General features: G+C 39.4%; 1 protein-coding gene across 2 annotated transcripts; it reads left to right on the forward strand.

Moving 5' to 3' along the window:
• The first annotated feature begins 1085 nt into the window (after window positions 1–1085).
• On the forward strand, window positions 1086–25472 carry ccdc149a (coiled-coil domain containing 149a). Of its 2 annotated transcripts, XM_055212337.2 has the most exons (12): window positions 3932–4228; window positions 4758–4919; window positions 5008–5046; window positions 5122–5229; window positions 5327–5443; window positions 5602–5774; window positions 6181–6253; window positions 6903–6984; window positions 7124–7268; window positions 9129–9205; window positions 24229–24342; window positions 25066–25472. In XM_055212337.2, the coding sequence occupies exons 1-12, from the start codon at window positions 4112–4114 to the stop codon at window positions 25362–25364; spliced, it is 1506 nt and encodes a 501-aa protein (XP_055068312.2). In that variant the 5' UTR covers window positions 3932–4111; the 3' UTR covers window positions 25365–25472. The 2 variants fall into 2 exon arrangements, 1 of the variants encoding a protein (XP_055068312.2); XR_012360062.1 differs by lacking the exons at window positions 5008–5046; window positions 5122–5229; window positions 5327–5443; ... (5 more) ...; window positions 24229–24342; window positions 25066–25472 and adding exons at window positions 1086–1660; window positions 1762–1925; window positions 2030–2250; window positions 2744–2873; window positions 3128–3228 and having other exon boundaries at window positions 3321–4228; window positions 4758–4894.
• The last annotated feature ends 62 nt before the right edge of the window (window positions 25473–25534 follow it).

Consider the following 25534-nt stretch of genomic DNA (forward strand, 5'->3'; position numbering starts at 1 on the left):
TATGCTGGTATTACACCTGGAGTTTCACTGAGTATAGTCAAAAGACTACTCGCAGCAAAAGCTAACCCAGAGGGATTTGAAATACAGATTTTTACTCCACTGCAGTATGCTGTTGATCACAATCGTTATTACATTGTGAAAGCACTTCTTGAAGCTGGAGCTTCAGCTTTAAATCACTATGGGCGGAATCCAGGGCTTGATAAAAAAATGGGTGATCTGATTCACCGATTATCATCACAGAATGAAGACTTTGAGAAAGTACAGATGTTTTTCTTCTTTTTTTGTGCTGTCCAAAGAAAACACCAGACAGAAGTTTTCAGCATCTATAAGGCACATTTCCTTAAAGAGCATCCTTTCATTCATACAATTCTGTTTGAGCAGTACTTTGGTGTCATTGGTTTGGCTGCAGAGGAATATCGTCAGAGTGCCATCAAGTGGTTTAAAGACACAAAGAGTGCAGACAAATACATTGAGGAAGTCATTCAGCGCTTTCCAAGAATATTTAAAGATTATTGTCCAGTTGTATTGAAATGCTTATTTGCTGCTTTGTGTGTCAGTGAAAAGATTTCTTCTCAGGTATTCAGTGATCTTGTGCCAATTCTAATAAACAGTGTCCAGCTCTCTGGAAATGCACAGGGAGAACCAGAAAATCATTTGATACTAAAAATACTTAAAGTCATGATGCAAAAGACCTCTGAGCAAAAACTAACCATAGATCATTGTGTATATGAGAAATTATGCAAAGGTCTACTGCCTCTCACAGATAACAAGTATTCAAGTCTAATCAATGTTCGGACCTATGGAGTGTTTGCTCATGTAAATGACTTTGCTCCAGATGTTATTGCAATGTGTGGATTGTCCTCAGTACCTGAGAGGATACTTAATGTAGCAGAAATAGAGATGGATGAATTCATGAAGAAAAAACTGCAAAAACTGAACACATCACTTGGACTTCCACCAAGTTTATGTGCAGTGGATCAATTATGTGGGGAAAATGGTGTCTCCTCTTCAACAAAGAAAAAGAAGAAGAAAAAAAAGAAAAATCATCAAGAGTTGGAGTCACAAGAAGCAGAGAAGCAAGACAAAATGCCTCCTATCGAGGAGACAAATTCAAGTGTGCAGCCCTTCACACTGCCTGTTGAGAACCCACCGGTACCAAGACGGTGGCATCCAATAAGTAATCGCTGGAAGAAACATTATGAAAAACTTGTTAATATTGATACTAGCAAGACTTATAGACTGAGAAGCTTCACGCTTGTACTGAGTGATGATTTTAAGATTGCTAAAGGAAGTGATGGCACACAAGTTTTTCTTGGTCTGAGGGATGATGGGATGGAGGTCGCTGTGAAACGAATGCTTAAATCAAATTATCAGGACCTCAAGAACGAGGAGGCATTTTTACGACTTCCAGAACTTGATAGTCCCTCTATTGTGCGATATATAGACTTTGCAGAAGATGACAACTTTGGATATCTCATTCTTCAGCTTTGTGAGTACACACTAGAAGAATACATCCAAGATCATTTACCATCTGACAGCTCTGAGAGGACTTTTGTTTTGAAAGAGCTTGTGAGGGAAGTGCTGTGCAGCTTACAGGTTATACACACCCAACGCACTAAAATACTTCATCGGGACATCAAACCCCAGAACGTTCTGATCGGTACGATGGCTAAGTACAGGATCAAAATGTTAAAATGTACATTAAAATAATTACATATTTTTGTTTTAAAAGTAATTGTGAACATTTTACTGTTTTCATAGACATTAAAGGAAAAGCTAAACTGGCTGATTTTGGCATTAGTCGTAGACTAAAACCAAGTGAAACCACTTTACGAACAAGCATCGCTGGAACCAAATTCTGGAAGCCAAAAGAAACAATAGATGAAGAGAGCAACAGTGGGTACAAAAGAAGTTCTGACATTCAGGTGAATGATTAATAATCAATGAACTTAAAAAACAAGTTTGTTGGAAAGTACTATGTTGAAAATTCAGAATTTTATCTAATGGAAACATTGTGCACTGTTTAAAGGTTGCTGGGATGTTAGTGTACTACATTCTCTCTAGAGGACACCATCCATTTGGTAAAGGTGCTGCTTGTGAGTACAAAATTCTTCAGGGAAAATACACTCTGGATCGCCTGGATGATGATGTAGCAAAGGATCTTGTGGAGTGGATGATCAATGAAAATGCAGAAAAGAGACCAACTGTGGAGCAGACACTTGCACACCCCTTATTCTGGACTGATGAAAGGTAATAATATACAGATAAATAGATACAGTGGTCCACTACTGATACAATAACAACAAAGTCTTTCAAAAAACAAAAACTCTACACTGGGTTAACAGGTACAATGAGATTAGATTAGAAGAGTAAGATAATTGTTTGATCTTCAGGGGGACAATATGATTGTACAGCTGCTGAAACCATTGACTTCCATAGTAGGAAAACAAATGTTATGGAAGTATTGTGATAAATGACGAAGAAGAAATTTTGATAAATGATGTAAGCATGCGGTTGACGGCACCCATTGAATTCCATTGTATTTGTTTTACCTACTATGAAAGTTAATGGTTACAATCAGCTGTGTGTTTACCATCATTTATCAAAATAGCAATGTCAGTTGATGGTATGCTGTGTTTCTGAAATCTTCTCATAGATTTATTTACTTATTTACAAGAAAACCTGTCAGACGCATCTAGAGGGTTTTGCATCTACTCCTGAAATGTTTCTAAAATTCTCATAGGAAGATGGAGTGTCTGAAAAAACTGGGGAATCAGAATGAAGCAGAGAATTGCCGTAATGCTGATGAGGAGCTTCTTCTTGCCATTGAACAATGCACAGAAGGAAAAACTTTTTCTCAATGGAAAACTAAAGTAAATAACTTCACAGTGCATGTAATGTATAAAGACACATTAAAATAGCAGTGTTTCAAAATTTTGCATACATTAAAACACACTGGCAAAACCATACTGAGGTGAGAAGAGTAAGTAAGTTTTATAATTCAGTCATGTTAATTCTGGTTAATGTCACTTATATTGTTGTCACTATTTACTGCAATCAGACACAATTTTTATAACAGGTAATCACATCAGTATATGACATTAGTAAAATAATTGTTTTTATTTAGCTTTCCCCTGAGCTTGTTGAGAAACTGGATAGTAAGAAGAAATGTTATCCTGAAAATACGCTAGGCCTGCTGCGTTTTGTACGCAACCTGCACGAGCATTAGTAAGTCACACAGAACATGAAGTATTTACACTGTAATTGTGTGATGTTGTGTGTTAGACATTGTTTAGTTGATGAGTTTGTTTTCTCTTTAGCCCAGATGATGCAGCAAACATCAACCTAATGGCGTTATTCCCTGATCTCTTTGGGAGTGTGTACAGGTTTGCCAAAGAGAGAGGATGGCACTCCAGGGCGAATCTGAAAAAGTTCTTGAACTCATTTTTACAGATCTGACATATATTCTTTCTGATTTTATTACTATCACTAAAAGATGGCCTTTGGTGGGGTGGGGGGCATACAATATCTTTGTGGTGGTGAAGAATAAATGCTTGTATTCAGAAAAACTTTTACTGTATTCACTTTCACTTTTATTGGGATTTAAAAAAATACTAGTCTTCAATAAAGACATTTAATTGTATGATACTCGTTGTCACAAGCACTCATATCTGTTGACTCTTAATGTTGGTTCAGTGTTAGTGTTACACAAACCCGGATCTCTGCCTCTGCACGAGCGGATCCACAGTAAACATAGGTGTGTTTGACTGATGTGGTGCCTTAAGGTCTTACAGCCGGATGACGTCAAAATACCGCGAGAGCGATTAGAAATTAGGGTTCTCCGTATGAATTCGCGAATCGCTCTCGCGGTAATGTGACGTCATCTGTTTGTCGGTTCTTGCAGCGCGCATAAAGTCAAATAAGCATAGTTGTGTGTTTAACTTCATGACCGTTCGACATATGACATCACAGTACCGCGCGATCGAGTGGGAGACTGAGCTATCAAATCACTCTCGCGGTGATTTGATGTCATACGCCGATCTGTCTCTTTTGCGCCGCATGATGTCAAACACACAGACTGGCCAAAGAGGGAGAGAGCGAGGTTAGTCAAATGCTCGCGAATTTATTAGATCAATTTAGGTTTAAATGGAAAAAGCATAACGAGACAATGCAAGAAACGAACGCTTCCCACAGAGGTGAAAGTGACTGGCATGGTTTAGTAAATGAGGTAAGTGCTTTACTAAAACTACATAGTGACGATGGTTGTGTGGATGAATGGTTCCCATATGGCACTTTAAACGCTGATATACATCACTTTCAGCTTTCCGAAGTCAACATTATACAGTTGGACGTGGTGTTACTTTGTAACCGAGCTTAATTTGATCATAAAAGTCTATATTAAGGGGTTAAACGATTGTATGGTTTGTGTAGGACGGTGCAGTTCTCAACATTGTCTGAAAATCTCAATTATATTTGACGTTTGCTTTGAAAACAAATACAGTTTTATTATCTAAATAATCTTAACTTCACTAGAAAAACAATTGTGTTCAGGAATGTTTTTTTTCCAAGAAATTGGTCTCTAGTGCCATAAAATGTTCATGCATTGTTCACACAACAAAAACTGTTGCAACACCAGGATACATTGATTTACTCATAATGTCAGGACAGTGAGCATATTTTTTTTAGGACAAGGGACGTATTTTAGGGCATTTGTGTCACTCTACTCATCCATGTGCTTTTCTGACATGTTTTCACAGTTCTTGATATGCAAACATAAGCTGGAGAGCAAGAAAGAGGCTCTTCTCATTTTGTCCAAAGAGCTGGACACTTGTCAACAGGAGAGAGATCAGTACAAGCTGATGGCCAACCAGCTTCGAGAGAGACACCAGGGTTTAAAGAAGAAATACAGAGAACTAATTGTGTGTCTTACTGTGATTATTATTTTAAAAATTAAATAGATTATGTCTGTGCATCATCATCATCAGTGTGTTTCATAACATATTTCAGGATGGTGAACCTTCACTTCCGCCAGAAAAGCGCAAACAGGTGAGCTATGGTTTGTACACGTCTGGATTCATTTAGTCACTTGTTGAGTTACTATACGTCTGTAATGTCTCTAAGGTAAATTTGGCCCAGTTGTTAATGGACTCACGGGAGAGAAATAAGCAGCTAGCTGAGGAAATAAAAGAGCTGAACCAGAGACTAAGTGAGATCCAGGGAGACAATAAGGTACACACGCGGGTAAAACATGTACATTATTGTATTTGTGTCTTCAGACCTCAAATTGGATAATATCAATTCCCCCTCATATCACCCCACTGTATAGCTTTTAAGGATGACAATTACAAAGCAGCGTCTTGGGGATGAAGAAGCTTGGGTCAGACACTTCCCGTCTCATGAGCGTGAAGATTTGGTTAGGCAACTTGAACAGGCAGCCCTGCAGGTAATTATTATTATTTTTTTTGGTGTAACATTACTGTTGTTTAGTTTAATAGGATCCATATCCAAATAGAAAACGAAAGACCAAAGATCAGAAAGAACAAGATTTAGTGTTAAATAAATGTAACACTCTTATGATTATGGCCGGTGCTGTTTCCAAAGAGGGAAGAGCTTCAGCACAGTCTGAAGACGGTAAGCGATGAGCTCCAGGACATGAAGGCCGAGGCAACTGAGTTCAAGGAGAAAGCCGAACGCCTTAACCGTGAGCTGAACCATGTTTTGGGTGGCCAGGAGAATCGCATCATTGATGTGGATGTCCTCTGCATGGAGAACAGGTCAGGAAATATTAGTTCTATTGCAGTTCATGTCCAAGAGTGCTAGACTATCAGTTAGATTGCGTGCAATCATTTCTTTAACTGTTATGATTGAACAAACATCTTGTGATGTTTTGTTAGCTGGTTTGTTGCTAGTCTGTGGTGGTCTACCAGCTCTAGCCAGCTTGAGCAAGAAGGTCTGGCCTTTGCCTCATGAGCTGGTAGTCCATCACTTCCATCAGAAGCCATCAGAATATATTTTTAAAGTCTCAAACTGAATGTGTTGTAACAGTTGTCATATAATCTGTCCTTAAATCGTGTTTGTAAACAGGTTAGTTTGTTGATGTTTTCTTGCTTTCACTTGAAAATGTATTTTTCAGATGAAATAGTTTTTACTTATGCAACAAAAGGTCATGTCGCATTACAGATATTTACACGAAAGATTAAAACACGTTCAGGAGGAGATCCGACTGATGAAGTGTAATTTACAGAAATATAAGGTACACTTAAGTGATCCTATTTGTGTTGGTTTTCATTTATATTTAAATTACATGGCTTTAAAGGTCCCGTTCTTTCTGTGTTTTTGAAGCTTTAATTGTGTTTACAGTGCACAATATAATGTGTGTTCATGTTTTACGTGTAAAAAAACACATTATTTTTCACACAACTTACTTATCTGCATAGCGCTGTTTTCACTGTCCTCAAAACAGGCTGATGTCTTCCTTGTTCAATGAAGTCCCTCCTTCAGAAATACGTCACACGTTCTGATAGTGTAGTTTGTTTAGTGTGATGTGATTTGATAGCAGCTTAACTTGCTGTTACCTTAGCTGTCAACTGATGTATTCCTGTGGGCGGAGTTTAGTCAAAAACTGTTCTAGTGACGTCATTAAAGCAGAAAGTGGTTTTCTGTAGTCAAAACCGGCCGTTAACTAGGGTTTAAAAAATGAGATCAGAAAGAATGTGACCTTTATTGTTCGGTAATATATTGAAAAATGTTTTTCTATCTTTTCACAATTTTGCATTGTAGCATATAAGCTTTGCAGTAAATACAAATTCATACAGACGTATTTAAAAAGTGCCTTTTGAAATATATATACTACAACTTGTTGAAGAATCTGTTAAGTGATTGTGTATGTGAATATCTCATAGACAGCTCTGGATCGAAGAAACTTAAAAATAGATTCCAAGTCCAACAGTAGTGTGCTGACTGGAGTCCTTTATCCTAAACAAGGTGATTAAGCTTTTAGAAACTCAAAGAATTTGACAAGGAAGTACTTCATGTTAACTACATTATGTTATTCAACATATCAAATGACCGCACACACTGGTGGGTATTCTTGCACATAAATCTTTTTTCATGCTGTTTACAGTGCAGAAGTTGTTGTCGGAGGATCACGGCTGCAGTTTACCAGCCACACCTCAGTCTCTCTCAGACCTGAAGTCTTTAGCAATGGCCTTACTGGAGACCATTGAAGAGAAGAACATTGTCATTCACCACCAAAAACAGACCAACAGGTGTGTGTTTTGGTCTGGTTCTAAGTCAATGGGCTTCTAGACTAAAGGGCTCATTATATTTCTATGTAGGGTCTACGGCTTAGCCTCGACGTGTCAGATTTCATTCATACTTCTGTGTCGTTGTTTGCGTCGTTGTGCAGTTAAACATGCAGACTGCTAGTAGGCTATATCCACGCTAGGCCTGGCAAACTCAATTTCTTTTAAGGATCCGGGTTACTGTGAGTGACTCACTAAAGTGAGTTGTGTGAGTCACTTGAGTCATTTGAGTCAGTATTGCTAAATAGCCAAGGAACAGTACAGACCCACTTGTAACCGGCTGATCAACGCGACTCGAGATTCTCAGAGCCGGAAACATTGCAGACTCGCAGACCATGGGACTCATGAGACTTCACTCGCTCTACAGATCCACTAAAAAAAGCATGTTTTGCAGCGATTTTTGTGTGAACATATCAGTGAACACCCCTGACCACTCGGTGAGTTTCACGTCTTTGTAAACGAAAGTTTAATGCATTTTAGGAAGGATTGTTCCAGTGTACCATTAAACCCATTTTAGAGGTGGGAGGTGAAACACAAACACCCGCAAATTCTCGGGGCAGCCGCATATGTCGAAATTTCAGTCAAAACCGTTCTATTTCACCATAAACAATCTGAAAACAGGGCTTTAAGTGTAAAATACCGAACTTGTCCTTTAAAGACCAGCTAAGATCTGCAAGCCATCTTTTGCCTGTTTAAAGGAGCATTTCACCCATAGAAACATCAATCTTTATTGAAAGTGCGTCATATTTGTAGTTGAAATGTAACATACATTTCGAATTTGGTGCCTATTTAACAGAGAAAAGAGGTGTTTGTAGTCTCACGCCCTCAACAAAGATATTGGACTTCCTGCTTTCAATAATGCAAAATGATGATTTTTACATCATTGAAAGAAATAAGTGCAACACTGAAATCTGTATTTCTCCTGTCTCAGCGGCAACTTAGGAAATTATGCACAACCATTCAAAAACATAACTGGGGTTCTAACAATACAAAGCTTAAAGGAATAGTCTACTCATTTTCAATATTAAAATATGTTATTACCTTAACTAAGAATCGTTGACACATCCCTCCATCATCTGTGTGCGTGCACGTAAGCGCTGGAGTGCGCTGCGACGCTTCGATAGCATTTAGCTTAGCCCCATTCATTCAATGGTACCACCCAGAGACAAAGCCAGAAGTGACCAAACACATCAACGTTTTTCCTATTTAAGACGAGTAGTTATACGAGCAAGTTTGGTGGTACAAAATAAAACGTAGCGCTTTTCTAAGCGGATCCAAAAGAGGAACTATATTTTATGGCGTAATAGCACTTTTGGGAGTACTTCGACTGGCCTGAAAAGTCCGCTCCCCTTCTCCTTCTCACAATGGGAGAGGGAGGGTGTTACTGCACAGAGTTGAAGTACTCCCAAAAGTGCTATTACGCCATAAAATATAGTTCCTCTTTTAAATCCGCTTAGAAAAGCACTACGTTTTATTTTGTACCACCAAACTTGCTCGTATAACTACTCGTCTTAAATAGGAAAAACGTTGATGTGTTTGGTCACTTCTAACTTTATCTCTAAATGGTACAATTGAATGAATGGGGCTAAGCTAAATGCTATCGAAGCGTCGCAGCGCGCTCCAGCGCTTACGTGCACGCACACAGATGATAGAGGGATGTATCAACAATTCTTAGTTAAGGTAATAACATATTTTAATATTGAAAATGAGTAGACTATTCCTTTAATGCAAATGGGTGAAGTGTCCCTTTAAACTGTTATGTCTTGCAGGAAAATACATTATTACACTTAAATCTATATTGGTTGATTCTGTTTTGCCAATTAGAATTCTGGGAAATCGAATTGCTGATTTAGAAAGGAAGCTGAAGACTCTGGAAGTTTCTGGATTTTGGAGTGTACCAGGTGAGTGTTTTTTTTAAATATTGACATTGGGGGTGGCTCGTTGTGTAGCACTGTTGCCTCACAGCAAGAACGTCCTTGGTTTGGTCTGTTGATCCCACAGTCCAAAGACATGCAGGTTTGGTAAATTGGAGATTCCATTTGTCCTGCCCCAACTTATTAACTTGTGTATAGAATAACTTGTATATAGATTAACTGGTTCTCATCATGAATATAGCCAAGATGCTGGAATGGTGTTAAGAAGCAAACAAACCTATTGACATTGTTTAGGATCTTCATGGCACTGTGTGTCTGTTTGTAGATGAACTTCATGTCTGTGTGTTTACTCAAACTTATTACTAGGGCTGTGCAAAAAAATCGCCTGCGATTCTCATGCATGTTTCATCAGTAAAGCCGGTTTCTTGATGAGTAGTAAATCGTCATCAGCTGCTTTCAGATCGAGCGGCATTTACTACGCCATATTTCACAGATAAGCTAGGCAATATCGGGTTCATAATCAAGGAAAATCGACTCCGATAATCTATGCGATTTTGCCTAGCTTATCTGTGAAGTACGGCTCTGTGTAGTAAATGCCGCCCCATCTGAAAGCAGCTGATAGCGATGTACTACTAATCACTGAACCAGCTTTACTGATGAAACACGCATGAGAATCGCAGGCGATTTTTTTGCACATCCCTAGTTATTACTGATTAATTTAAAGGCAAAATATGTAGGATTTGTAACACTAGAGGTCGCTATTACACAATAACACAAATTCCAGTCTCTCCAGAAAAAACTGGTTATGCGATCGCATGATTCAATGCATAACCAGCCAAAGTTCGCATATTTATGTGTGGAACGCATTTTTTAAATACGCCGCACTTTCGCCGCATAAATTGCAGCGATTTCTGCTCGCAGAAAAAAGTCATTTTCGTAGTAAAAAGTCATATATATATCTTAGCAGAAAGTTGAAAAATTTAGCATTTACTTCACACATGCGCAGCCATGTTCCCTGTTGTCATGGGAATGTTAGGAAGTGACGTAATTACGTGACGTGAACATCAATGAAAAGCTGCAAGTTCACGCAATTTTGGCAAGTTCACGCAATTTCACCGCATAAAATTGCATAAATATCCCGGTTATTCTATCGCATTTTTTAAAATAACGTGCCGGCAGATCAAGGATTTTTGCCCGCAACAATCACAAAAAAACTTCTGGAAGGACTGAAATATAAAGGTGAAGCTTCATGATGTTATGAAGGAAGTGGAACGATAGTAGATGTTGTTTTCATGATCCAGAGACGTATGGCATTCAATAATCATGTTCACGGATGAGGTAATGAATTAATGGGTTTCTTTACCTGTACGTTTGACCAGTTTTACATATTGTGGCTTTAATGATATGAAAAATATCTTCAGATTGTCAGTCATTTAAATCTTCATAAACTGTCATCATTTTATTTGCCATTCATCTATTTTGTCCTACCACGTTTCCCTTGGTTCTGGATTTGCCAGAATTGAACTTTGTTTTATTTGTTTCATGGACCTAATATATGGAACTTAGAGCATGTAGTATTTTATTAAAGAACTTATAAAACAACCATAAATGCTTTTCCGTTCTCAGCACTTTTGAAATACTCCCTTATGAACTGTGCCTTTAAACTCAATGCTTTTAAAAATTATCTCTATATGCTAAAATATTACCCTGTGAAGCCTAAACATCAAGGCCTGCTCACTCATAAAGAGCATTCACGGCATTGGAGACGCTGCTTTATATTCAATGATATTTAATTTAGCCGGGGACATTAATGTGTTAAGAATAGCACAATGTTCTGAGAAAGCGTTCACGCTGCATTTGTCAATGTCTGAAGAACACGCAGCCTTCCTCCAAAAATATATGGGACGACTGACAGCGAGTTGTGAAAGCACTCGCCAGCTATTCCTCAGCGTCAGGAAGCAGCCAGAAACAGTCAATCATCTGACAGGGAAGCTGGGTCTCTGATCCGCACGGAGAACTGTCACAGCCTGCTCTTGTGATTATATTTCAAACCCGTTTCCTGTTTGCACGACACTGACAGGTACACTGTCAGTTATACAAACACAATTATAATGTTATCTTTTGTAAACATGCATTTCAAAGGTATTATTCGTCATAACACAGTACACACCTAATGTATATAAGATATTGTGGGGCATTTTAGATTGTATTTGACAGACAGTAGGTAAAGGTGCAGTGTGTAACTTTTAGAAGAATCTCTTGATAGAAATGCAATATAATATACAAAACTATACTATCAATGGTGTATAAAGAGACCTTTCATAATAAACCGTTATGTTTTTATTTCCTTAGAATGAGTTGTTTTTATCTACATACACACTGCTGGTCCCCTTACGCCAGATTTCCACCGACTGCGGAGCGGCTGCAGATCGGCTCCGCTGCGTTACTGCTCCGCACTCTGCCGTCCGCCAATACCCACCAGTTCCGTATTTGTTGCAGAGCGGCTGCTTGCTGAAGTGACAAGGACCCATAAGGTCTCGCAAATTCACGTGATGATCGCGTTAAATTATGACGTTTTGCTGGACCAGCCCAGATCACAACACAAGATCTCGCGAATTCAGGTATGATCACGCAATATAGTAATGGCTCCGCCCTGCGGAGCTGTCTGGCATCCGGCAAAAATAGAAGCTCTGGGTATTTGTTCTGGAGGGCTGCGGATGGCCGGAGCTGTGACGGATTCGGAACGCAGTCAGTGGAAATACACACATTGACTGGAATGGAAACCAATTGACTCCGCCGCCATTCCGCAGTCGGTGGAAATCCAGCATAACATTTTGTGCTGACGATGACATGTTTGTCCTGTGGCTGCTACCGTAGCTTCTCTATGCGTTCCGGTGAACGGTGGCAATTCGCAACCTCACCGCTAGATGCCGCTAAAATTTACACATTGCACATTGTTTGATGTTTTTTTCTGTGCTTTGTAGGTAGTTATCTGTAAGGATCCCACTGCCACAATGCTAAGGTCTTTAGGGTTCCCATGGGTCCTTGAAATCCTTGAAAGTTTGTGAATCTGGGGGGGGGATTCAAGGCCCTGGGAAGTTTTTTTAAAACATACATACATAGAAACAGGTCATTGAAAGTGCTGAAAGTTTTCTGGAAAAAAAATCCATATTATTTCAGGATAATATCATAAAAATTAGCACACGTGCTAAACTGTTGGCTCTCCTGATTTTGCCAAGTGGTTGATGTCCTCAGGGCAACATTATGTTGACCCCGGAACAACATTTCAATCAACCAATCAGATTTCAGAAATAAGATTATAGTTTGTTTTAAATTTAAGCTTACAACCAGGATTAGCTGTTTCTAGACCATTGTTTTTTACTTATCATGTCCCTCTGATTTTAGGGTTTGGTTATGGTTAGGTTAGGGGTTTGGGGTAGGTTTAGGTTTTATTTAGAAAAATGTTGTCCTAGGGTCAACACAATATGTTGCCCTGAGGACATCAACCACTTGGCAAAATCAGTTCGAGCCTAAACTGTTCGCTTTAAATGCTTATATCTTCTGTATGCAAATGTTGATTCATACCAAAATGCTCATTTGCATAGTTGTGTTTGACACATGAAAACGTCTCAGTTACGTATGTAACTCTTGTTCCCTAAGAAGGGAACGAGACGCTGCGTCTCCCTTGCCATACTTCCGGCGTCCTTGTAACTCCGTCTTTGGCAATATTTCAGATAGCGATATACTTCCTGGCTCCCGCGTCACCTTGTCTTTGTCGTTAAGCCGTAAAGACAAGGTAAATTCACCATTGGTTGAATTTGATATACACATTTAGACGCACTTACCCCTGGAGGCGTCCCCAAAGTGTTACCGCAGTGACGCAGCACGAGTTCCTGCGAAAGGGAACTGTAACAGTGTATCTTAAAAGGTAACACAATGTAACTTTGCTCTCACTTAAAATGTGTTCCCACATTTAGTCCTTGAATTTGAGGGTATTGGACCTGGAAAGTCCTTGAAAGGTACTTGAATTTAAAGTTAACTAAGGTGTGTGAACCCTGGGTTATCTTAAAACAGGATTAGGCCTAAATCTAATTAGGAAATATAACTAGCATTTTGAGGCAAAACAAATGGCACTGATATATTTTAAGATATGTCAGTGCAAGTTGTTTTCAGTTTGGACAGCTCCTACTGTCCTACATTTATTTTAGTCTAGGAATAGTCTAATCCCTGTCTGTGAAACACCCCCGTTGAGCTACAAGGGCACTATAGGTCTTGTTGGTGATTTCCAGCCCATTGCTTTTTTTATATGTTGCTATGGCATTTGGTCAGCTATGTCAGAAAGTGATATCGCATTTGTCAACAAGCCTTACAATTTCAGGTATCATTCAAGTCTATGGCACAATGCAGCACAAGTTACATGCCAAAATTGAAGACTTATGGTTATAGGTTTGTTCGAATTATGCTTGCCTTAGCAAGTGCCACTAAAAGTGTGTTATAAATCAATAAAATGATCTCTAGATTAAATCACCACGGCCTTCGAAGTTTTGTGCCTACCACACTGTCTTTTAATAGAGTAAGATTAGCACAAACACTTCTAAACACTAATTTATAGCTAACATTGATGCTTACCATAGCAAGTACCACTAATGTACTGATTTTAGTTTCGTTTCAAGGTCTTTATCTAATTGCTTATGAGTTGTTTAATAAGAAACATGAGACAAGCTCAGAATTCAAAGTAGTTTTGGCAGTTGATGTACACTAGAGGGCAGTAAAGCACTTTGGTTTTATAGCAAATCAAAAGGCTGCCTGTCATAAGACCTGCTATAAAACTGACAAGCATCCATTACTGAAACTGATAGCCCACATTACAAACACATTTGGGGAATGTGGTATTATTAGAGACTTTTGTGGATGAGAGAGAGAGAGGATCACAACTCGGTCCATGAATGTGATTGAACGGTTGAGTTGGAGGCCATGCAAAAATAAGTGAATCAGTTAATACCGGGGAGAAAAGAGGAGAGATTCCCTCTGGATGAAAAGAAAGTGTTGTTTTCAGAATATGGACATCTAGATTTTTGCTCGTTGTCTGTTTAGGTGACAGTCTGTACTTGTTTTCTTGTGATGGTGTTGACTGCAGCATGACAGAACTGCAGTCCTGTCAGAGCAGTGCGAATTTAACATGTCTTTTTATTTCGACAGTTTCAGCAGAAAAAAATAGACTCTCGGGTTCTTTTCTAAAGGAACACATGGGAGACTTTCTCTATATCCAAGGTTGTGTGCCATGCAGAACTGATATATGCTAGAAATAAAACATAATTATTAAATTAACTTAAAAGTTTGAATGTCTAAACTTTAAATGTTAGGTTGGCGGTCTTGTTTAAAGGTTTACAAAGCATTTAAGGAGTCTTTATCTCAAGCCATTATAAAAGAACAGACAGATCTATTTGAGAATGAGACGTATTTAATTTTATTTAAGTTTTATTTTATGGACCTTTCCCAGAATGCTTTACTCTTTCATTGTATTTAAATTCAGTCAATTTTACTCCCTGACTTTAAAGTTAAAATGACAATTAAACTTTTTGTTGGTCGTGCCCAATTTCATTCAAATTCAGATTCGACAATTAAAAAAGGACTTAATTCTTAAATTCTGTGTAAAGTGATATTAAAATATGTGTTCTGAACTTCTGAGCTTGTCGCACCACAGAAAAATGTGTTATTGACCACCCAGACAATTTTGAATGATAAAAAACCTGCCAAGTAAATAAAATAAGTTATCAAAATCTTGGAAAATAGGCAGGATTCTTTATTATCTTCTCTACTATCAAACACTAGGGGCGTATCCGCTGTCAGAGCTAAAACCACACCCACTAGCGGGAAAGTTGCCATCTTTTTTAAACTTTCAATGCTGTTGCAACCTGAATGGATACTTGAGTTTGTGTAAGGGGCGGAGCCATGCTCGGTGGCTCCAGTGTGTCATCGAGCCACCGTTTTAGCCCCGCCCAAATAATCCTGAACACAGAAATATGGAAAAACTGTTTAAGGGTGTAAAGTCCAATTTATAGTCATGTGTAAGGTCTACGCCATAGGTTATCCATAGCTCTGCAAATATTTGGCAACGCACCAGTTCAGTGTGGGTCGCAAGTGCTGTGATTGGTCCACTAGAACCCCTCCCATCAGGTAAAAAAACTGTGTCATAGGTATTTTCGTATGCTATGGTGAGAACAAAATGGGCCAAGTTGAGGAGTGATTTAGCTGAAACTGCAACATAAGTCACTGTTTATTTACTTCCATTACTGCTGGTCTCAAAACATACACAACAAGCTGCTTTTTCTACTTTATTTGTGGTTTAAGGGCTCGTTATAGTTGTGCGTAGGTCCTACGGCGTAGCCACGACGGCGTAGGTCCCGCGTTGGTTTTTATTTATACTTTTGCGTCATCGTCCGCGTCGACGTGCAAACACACGCGCAGACCGCTAGTATGCAAGAAAAACCACGTGTGTAACCACAGTAGCAGCGCGACCATCAAAGAAGAAGCAGCTTGGCAAGTTAACCCACAAACGAAGAAGAAACAGCAACTTGTTGTGTATGATTTGAGAAGCCCAGCAATGATGGAAGTAAATAAACACAGACTTTTGTTGCTGTTTGAGTAAAATCACTCCTCAATTTTATGGATACGCTCATATTATACCTAACCCAAACGAACCATGTCCGAGCGTGATTGACTCCCCTCCCTCCTTCCCCAGAAGCACGCACACACTGTACTTTGACTGATCTGAGCCTTCGTCATTGGGATGTAGGGGTGTCACGATTCTCCAAATCCTCGATTCAATTACATTTTCGATTCTCAGGTCACGATTCGATTTTGACTTTTTTTTTTAAAGCACAAAAATGCTATGCCATTTTTAGACTAGACTTTTATGAAATATAATATCTGACCTTAAACCCGGAGATGCCCTGCCATGTTAGTCGTGCTGCCAGTGGAATAATATGGTACATGCACATACCTGATAAAACAAAACTTCCTGTCAGATGAACATTCCTGTCAGTACTTTGCACCTTAAAAAACGCACTTTTATTACCCTCAGACGAGATTGTGAGACTATACCCCAATAAGTCATGTTTAAATGCTATTTTCATAACTCTTAAGCAACTAAAATAAGTTGTCAACGGATCTCAGTTAAGAGAAACGACTGTTCCTGTCACAGACGCCGTTCTGCCGTGCACGCGTGCGTGCTCTGTTCCGATAGAGTTCAGCTGAAGGCGGGAGGCGCGTGCTGTTTTTTACCCTGTTTACACGAAGGAAAGACGCATATATTTCCCTGCGGTTTGGCCTGTCATTTACACAAAAAACGCGTTTTTATTACAGAAAACGATTATTTCTAAAACCTCCGGCCAAAGTGGATATTTCTGATTACCCCGGTTATGTGTTGCCGTGTCAACTGGGAGAAACGGGGTTTTAGGTTCTTAAACGTCACATTTTGCGCCAGAAAATATTTAACGTCATGAGAGCGCCCTTACAGTTTGTTTGGCTACTGATCAATCAGGTTTATGTTGGCTGAATCCCAAACCGCCTACTTCCATACTATGTAGTATGTAAAAAGCGCTACTTTGCATACTATATAGTATGGAAGTAGGCGGTTTGGGATTCAGCCCATGTTTGCTGTTATGAAAGGAACAGGAAGTCGCTCGTGTTCTTCGTTGGTGTCGATTCTGACGATTTTGATTGGCTTGCATGGCTGTATTCCCCTTCCTACACTGCCTCCCACAGGTTTGGCATAGTTATTATGCCGCTTGACGGCGTATTTATGCGGGTTGATGTAAATGGAAAGTTTTTTATAAAACGATGTTGTGTGCACGATGTTATTATTGAAAACGGAGGCGGGAAAGTATTAGTTTCTCAAAATACCTGGCTATGTGTAAATGTAGCCTTTGTTTCCCATGTAAAGAGCAGCTTGCGTGGTGTTTCCTGCATCTACCATGCTATCTTTTGACAGGCTGTAGCTAGCGAAGTTAGAGGAGGTTGACTCGCAGCACTCAACACGTGTGTTTTTTTTCCCCGCTTGGCAAGCCGACCGGATGTGACATGGGGGCGTGGCAGCATCGACGATTACATTTTTCAATTCGAAGTACAAGGTTCTGACTTCATTTCGATCGATTTTAAATCGAAATCGTGACAACCTTATTGGGATGTGATTGTTTTGAAGAAAACAGAAAGTAAATTGCTCTCTTAAAGCCCTATTTATAGTTGTGTGTAAGCTTTACGCCGTAGCTACGTAGGTTATTCGTAGCCTGTGCGTAGCTCTGCGTGGCCTGACGTGCACCTCACAAAATTTTTAACAGTGCGTCAGTTCTACCTGAACCGCAAGTGTTGTGATTGGTCCACCAGAACCCCTCCCGTCAGGTCAAAAAACGGCGTCATAGGTATTTCCGTTTGCGACGGTGAAAACAAAGATGGGCCAAGTTGAGGAGTGATTTAACTGAAACTGCAACAAAAATCCCTGTTTATTTACTTCCATCATTCCCTCACTGACGGTTGTGCTGCTACTGTGGTAACACGAATGGATACTGCCTACCAGCGGTCTGCGCGTGTGTTTGCACGTTAACGCGGACGACGGCGCAAAAGTAAATGAAAACTGACGCGGAACCTACGCCGTTACGGCTACCCCGTAGGACCTACGCACAACTATAACAAGTTGTGTTTTGTTCGTTTAGGGCTGTGGTCATTAATCCTGGTCCTGGAGGGCTCTGCAGAGTTTAGCTCCAACCCTAATCAAACACACCTGAAGCACCTTGGAGCTAAACTGTGCAGAGACACCGGCCCTCCAGGACCAGGATTGGTGACCCCTGGTTTAGGGCTACTGTAGACACATGGTGTTGCGAAATGGTGACTTCCATGTAAGGGGACCTGCGGTGTATGCAGACAAAATGGCTCAATTTAAGGTAATACAAACAATACAGCTCATTTTGTAAGGTCTACCACTGATCAGTGGTGGACGAATTACACAAATCGTGTACTTGAGTAAAGATACCCAGGGTAAAATATTACTCAAGTAAAAGTAGAAGTACTTGCTTAAAATTTTTACTTGAGTAAAAGTACAAAAGTATCTGCCTCAAAATGTACTTAAGTACAAAAGTACTGTGATTTGTTATGGCCGTATCATTTTTGTCACAAAACTCAAATTATGTGAAATAACTCTCTTGGCTAACCAATCAATTAATAGAAGGACATTAATAAATCAGACACTGATGTCTATTAAAATTATCATAAGCCTAAAACCTTAAAAATAAAAAATGTCCTTTAGCATCAAATGAAATAACAGGATTTGAGAGCAGTAAGTCTCATTTCAAGATTTATTTGTTAAATAATTTAACAGTTTAAGTGTAATAAAAACTTGACTTAAGCACAGGTTCACAATAGTTTTCAAAACATTAAATACATAACGTTATCTAGAAATCAGTCTCACTTTCTTTGACAAATAAAACAAGCCTTACAGAATATAATTTCAGAAACGTTTCATGTGCTTTAGCATGTCATATGTATATTGTAATACATAGTTAAATGTATTTATATATTTTGGAAGCAAAACTATTATATGAAAATATTAATAACAATCTCAGTTAATAGGGAGCACTCCAATCCACCTGCCTGTTTAAGCATCATACACTGCATGGCTAGTCAAAATGTCATTTATATTTTACAACAGTGTTGATAGTGATTAACAGTTAATTGTCATTTCAAAATAACAGAGCACTGAGCTTCAAATACAATGAACTTAAGTGAAACAGCTAACTATACGGCTAAAAATAGCTTCAGCCTGCGTAGCTTAAAGTTCATTCATGATAACGTCGTATATATTTTAGCAACACAATTAACAGTTTTCTGCAAGCTACTGTTAAGATTGCTCATTTAAAAATATAACCAGAATAAAAATGGCTTACCTCTACGCGTTTCCTTAGATTTGAAAGAGTATTCTTTTAAAACGAAATAGCACAGTTTCAAAGAACACACGAAGGACTCGTTCTTTTATTCAAGGACTTAAAAAACTCGCGTAAATAAGGCCATTGTTGTTGTGACGGGTCAGTTATCTCCTCCGTTGTTTTTAAATGCAGTTTCATTCTCCAAACGATGCATTGGCTGGCTGCTGGACTCGCGTGACTGGCGTAGCCTACGTGAAACAGCGTGGCAACCAAAACAAGTTCGAAACTAAGCGCATGCTGTACCCTGATTGGTGGTTTGACGCATCACGTGTGCATCTTAGTTTTTTTGTGCAGCTTTAGTTTGCCCAGTTACGTTTTTTATCCACTGATAAATAAAAAGGAACGACCAATTTTTTAAAATGTAGTGGAGTAAAAAGTAAGATATTTGACTTTAAAATGTAGTAAAGTAAAAGTAAAAGTCTCCCAAAATAAAAGTACTTGAGTAAAGTACAGATACGTGAAAAAACTACTTAAGTACAGTAACGAATTACATTTACTTCGTTACTGTCCACCACTGCCACTGATAAGTTAGGTTTATTATATTGCATTTCTGTCAAGAGATCCTTTTAAAGTTACACAATGCACCTTTAACACCTGTTGAGATGATGTATGTTTTGGATGCTGGTCCTCAGCAAGACTTAATTTATCAACCAATTTTATCCGTGTTGTTTGATTGTTAATGTCATGGCAATACTGGTCCATCAACCTTAACCAGCCTGGACCAGTATGCACATTTATTTCAGTCTTTTCAACAGGAAACCCAAATGTTCCCAGCTAACATGCATCCCATTATTTAAGAGAGTTAGTACTTGCAAATCTGTATCTCTCATTGCAGTAAAAAATAATTTGTGAGCAAGAAAGAAATATAGTATTTTGACTTTGAAAGAAAATGAGTGGTGATGTTTGTGGCTTTCAAGCCAATAGATGTGACGCAGAGGTTGATGTGTCCATAAAACTAGATGATTTTGTTCCTCAGTGTGAGGCAGGGACAGGCAGTGAATGAACGGATGGATGGGCAGCTGCCACGTGGGGATCGCCTCGCATCCATCCATCCTGTTTTGCACAGCGGGCTGTGAATCGGTTGCAGTGAAGTTTTATGCTGCTCGGCATACAGAATTAGCCTGACTTTTTAATTAGCTGGTCTCCATAACACGCCAATGACCTTTTCAAACAGAGGAAGTTAAGCATATAGCCTCTGCAGCATCATTTTAGTGACTCTTAAAAATAAACCCTCTCCTGAGATCATCAGGACATTCAGAGGACCATATGGAAGACCAGACCACAGCTGCTGACAGCTGTCAAACCAGGATAACTTGTGTATATTTGCATTTACTGAATGCATAAAATATTTATGCCAAGGCTTAAGGCTAGTCCCAGACAAAAATGAATGTTTGAGCTGGCTTAATTGAAAATAATTTGACATGACATATCTTAAAATATGTCAATGCTATTGTTTTGTCTCAAGATGCACACTAGAAATGTTTAATCTAAGGCATTTTTAAAATGTGACTTTTTTTAACTAAAGCCTAGTCCTGGCTTAAGCTAAGCATTGTCTGTGAGACCGGGCCTTAAACATTTTACCATCATACAAAAAGGTATTAATGTCATTGCATAGATTCTAAATAGATTTGTTTTTTAAATCTCACATTTTGAGCAAAACATTTTACAAAAAGTCATTACGTTTTCTTACTTTAATAGAGACAGAGCACAGCGCGTCATAACCTGAAAACCACGCCCACCGGGGGGGGAAAGCAATCCAACCGTCTCCATTGGTTTTGTGTTGCGAGAGGCTGCCTCCTCAGTTCTGGCTTATAACAAAAAACGGAATAATGCCTAAGGGCTGCTGTGTGACAATATGTACAGATAACAAGCCAAAGAACCCAGAAATACGTTTTTATAAGCTGTCGAGCCGTAAAACCCAGCTTTTAAGGAGAATAAAGTGGATCGCAGACTACGTTTCCCCCTTTTGGATGCAGTTTTACTAGGAGTACTATGAAAAGTTGCCTGTTTCCATTTATGGGTCTTTAAACGCTCGTTTTTTGAAGTCGACAGCTTATAAAAACTTATTTATTTATTTTTTTTTGCTTGTTAGATGTACACCTTGTCACACAGCAGCTTTTAGGTATTATTCTGTTTTTAAGTTTAATCTGTAAATACGTTTTTATAAGCTGTCGACCCCAAAAACGAGCGTTTAAAGACACAAAAATGGATACAGGCAACATTTCATAGTACTTCTATTAGTAGAACTGCGTCCACTAGGGGGAAACGTAGTTGGCGATCCACTTTATTCTCCTTAAAGACTGGGTTTTACGGCTCGACAGCTTATAAAAACTTATTTCTGGGTTCTTTGGCTTGTTAGCTGTACATATTGTCACACAGCAGCTTTTAGGCATTATTCAGTTTTGTTATAAGCCAGAAATGACAAGGAGGCGGCTTCTCGCAATACAAAGTCGATGGAGACGGTTGGAGTGTGTTCCCCCCGGTGGGCGTGGTTTTCAAATTTGCATAACTGCGCTCTGTCTCTATAACTTATAAAGTTTAAAGGTGGGGTGCATGATTTTTGAAAAACACTTTGGAAAAGGGAATCAGGCCGAGTTCCAAAACATACTTGTAGCCAATCAGCAGTAAGGAGCGTGTCTACTAACCAACATCATTGCCTGGGTTGCGTATGTGTGGGGTGGGTCTATCAAAAGAAGGTCCAGGTTCTAGAGTGACAGAGCGCAGCGCTGTAAACGAAAACCACGTCCTGAAAACCTAAAAACCACGCCCACTGGGGGAAAAACAATCTATCCATCTCTATTGACTTTGTGTTGCGAGAGGCCGCCTCCTCATTTCTGGCTTATAACAAAAAACAGAACAATGCCTAAAAGCTGCCGTGTGACAGGATGTACAGCCAACAAGCCAAAAAACCCAGAAATAATTTTTTATAAGCCGTCGACCCCAAAAAAACAGCGTTTAAAGACACAAAAGTGAAAACAGGCAACTTTTCATAGTACTACTGCTATTAATAGAACTGCGCCCACTAGGGGGAAACGACCACTTTTTTCTCCTTAAAGGCTGGGTTTCAAGGCTCAACAGCCTATAAAAACTTATTTCTGGGTTTTTTGGCTTGTTAGCTGTACATATTGTCACACAGCAGCTTTTAGACATTATTCTGTTTTTTGTTATAAGCCAAAAATGACAAGGAGGCGGCAACTCGCAATGCAAAGTCAATGCAGACGGTTGGATTGTTTTCCCCCGGTGGGCGTGGTTTTCAAATTTGCACAACTGCGCTCTGTCTCTATTGGGTTAGGGGTGTGTTTGTTTAGGTGATTTTAAATGTCAACATTGGCTTTCAGAGATCGTGCACCCTGCCTTTAATTACTTTAGTGTCAAGATGCCAAATACTGTATTTATGGGGCTGTCTGTTCCACCTTATCATGGTAACTGTTAAGTACCGAGAACCAGTTCCGTTTTTTAAAAGTAACCGAAACCACACGGAATTCTTACGTTTTGGTTCTAAAAGCGGTTCCAATGTGATGCACATACAAAGCGCTGGGAGCAATCACTTTAAATAGCCATGCCTTACCTCTTGAATATAAAATACGCTGAGCCACTGTTTACAGTCATGCAACCAAATTAATGCAGCTTACTACAGAAAACACTCATGCTACCGAGGTACAATTTGTATACTTGGTGTTAAACATGTCTAAAAGAAAGTCAAAAGCGTGGATATAATGATGAAGCAAAGTGTAATGTACATGTGTGTCCTCTAACCCCTCTGAAAGGGTTTTCTCCACATCTGGAGATACAATGAGCCAGGAAAGGTCCTGCTCTCTCCCAGAGAAAGCAGACATGTTAATTTTTCTTCAGAAAAATTGCTCTTTTTTTTGCTTGCATGGATACTGTTATATTGAATGTTAAATTTGATGTTGAATTAAAATGGATATGAACTTAAATGTTTATAGTATTGTGCATTATTTTTCATATTTCTTTAATTATAATGGAACCGGAATCAGAACCGGGAATCATTAGGCAGAACTGAAATATTTTTTACGATACCCAACCATATGTATGAGTGTCTTGTTTTGGTTGTTTCATACCTCAGTGCCCCTAGAAATCTGTTTTTAAACTGATCAGCCATTGTAAGCACATGATCACTGGTGGCCAGTGTTATTATGGCACCAGTATAGTGTGCAGTGTCCTGTAGGTAACATATGGTGTTAACCTGTGAAGCATGCAGCTAGTACTAATGAAGACAGATGAGGGCAAGTCACTTCCTGTGTGTGTGCGCGCAAGTGGGCAGCCTAATCCATTCCAACTCGATCTCATGGGAAAGCTTACTTATTTTACATTGTGGTGATTTTCTATAAATTTGTGCATGAAACCTTTGCATGTTGTAAAGCATTCTCCAAAAAGCAGAAACAAAACCATAACATATGCGAAAGCAGTGGCGGCTCGTGACTGCTCATTCAAATTCAAAATAGTGTTCAGAGTGTCATGAGTTGCTCGTGTTTTCAAAATATGTGTTTGTTGCGTCATGTGCATCACGTGTTTTGTCAAAATAAGTGCCTGCTGCATATGCGTCAAAACTGTTTATGATTAAAGAGATGCTCACGTTCACAAAATACACGCAAGACACTCACTTAACACTAAACGATTACGCATGAAATTATGCGAGTATCTGGCAAATGCCAGCATCTCTTTTATCATAAACCCTTTAGACGCGTCTGCAGGATGCACTTCTTTTGACAAGACACGTAATGCACATAGATCACTCGACGCGCAGAACACACATTTTGAAAAAAGGAACCACACACATGACGGGCTACATACATACGGGCTATGAACTTCACATCAAGCGCCCTCGAAAAAAGAAGTCACCGGCCGCCACTGTGCGAAAGTAGATTGTACTGAAATGTTTTTTATGAATTCGTACAAATTAGCAACTTTGCTAATTAACATGCTAATAAAAATGTATACTTTGTAATGCACTGTAACTGTCACTTTGGTTAGCGGCATCTGCTAAATGCATAAATGTAATCCACAGTGATGTTAAGTTCTAAATTATGTCTCCTCCATATTGCTCAACAGGAGCTGAAGATGCCATCACACTGACTGAGAGCCAATGTTCCACCCCTCTCTCTTCTCTCGGCCTTTCACATCAGCCAGAAGCCCCAAAAACAACTAACCTGCAACCTCCTGCAGGTGAGCGTGTGTAATTGTGTGTGACCAAATCTGCCATTTGCTAATCGTAGCGCCAAGAGACCGAAGCTCTGTAATTAGCCAATAATCTGACCAAGCCACCCCTTCTATCATGCCCATCCTTCACGCACGCTCTCATTGGTCAAGCCGGCCAAACGTCCAATCCCTTTCAAATGCCATGGCATTTAGCAAAGCTGACATTCACCAACTTTTGGGACCGCCCCATAAATATGGATGCTGCTGTGTAAAGCTGTATTTGGCTTTTTTGTTGTCCCACAAATAAGCTGCATGCAGTGTTTAACCTTTTCGTTGAATGCTCCCAAATATGGGTCAGTAATCCAACAGAATAGACGGCAGTGATGCAGAGGAGAGGCAGAACTAAGCCGCTGACAGGCCGTCATGCTCTTTTTCTTAGCTTTTTTTGGTTATTCTTCACATTCAAATCTCCTAACTCTTATTCTTTATTATGTGATAGTCATTAGTTTAGTTGTAATCGTAAAGAGGATCTAAATTTGCATGGTATGGGTGTCAGTCTGTGTCTAAAATCTATATTTACTTCTCTTAAAAAAAGTCCATCACACTGTCCTGTTAAGTAGTATAGTATGAATTTTTAATTGAACTACACTGCTGTGGTAAATTACACATTAGCCTTGCAGGGCTTTATGCCATTAGCATGGCGCTAACACCAATGACCATTCATCTTCTTTGTTCCCCTGATTGGTTCAGATGACAGGACAGGAAGAGGAGGGCCACTGCTATGGGAGAAGGACACAGCTGGCAATGACAGCTTCCCAAACATGTGGCGTGTCTCCCGCCCCTGTCCAGATGGAGGCGGAGAAGAGGTGGACGCACCTGTCACCCCTGACAACAGGGAAGAGATCATCTTGTGTGGGACACAAATTGTGAGACAGACTAATGAGCAGGTCAGGACTGAGGTGAAGGAAAGTACTGTGGAAAATCTGGGCCGCCCAACTGTGGAAGACGGTAAAATTTTGGGAGATGTAAATCCGGGAATCGCCATCTGATCCGAAAGTGCAAAAACTGCAATGGGGCAATCTATTGGTTAGATCAATCAAGCACAAAGACTTTAGGTTAATCATAAAACAGATTAAAATATGCCAAATAAAAAAAAAGCTAAATTCTTGTTTCATACCTTTTGATTTTATTCTCTTGATTTCCCTGAAATAGAAATATA

Source organism: Misgurnus anguillicaudatus, chromosome 21 (assembly GCF_027580225.2).
Source record: "Misgurnus anguillicaudatus chromosome 21, ASM2758022v2, whole genome shotgun sequence".
NCBI classification, from domain to species: Eukaryota; Metazoa; Chordata; class Actinopteri; order Cypriniformes; family Cobitidae; genus Misgurnus; species Misgurnus anguillicaudatus.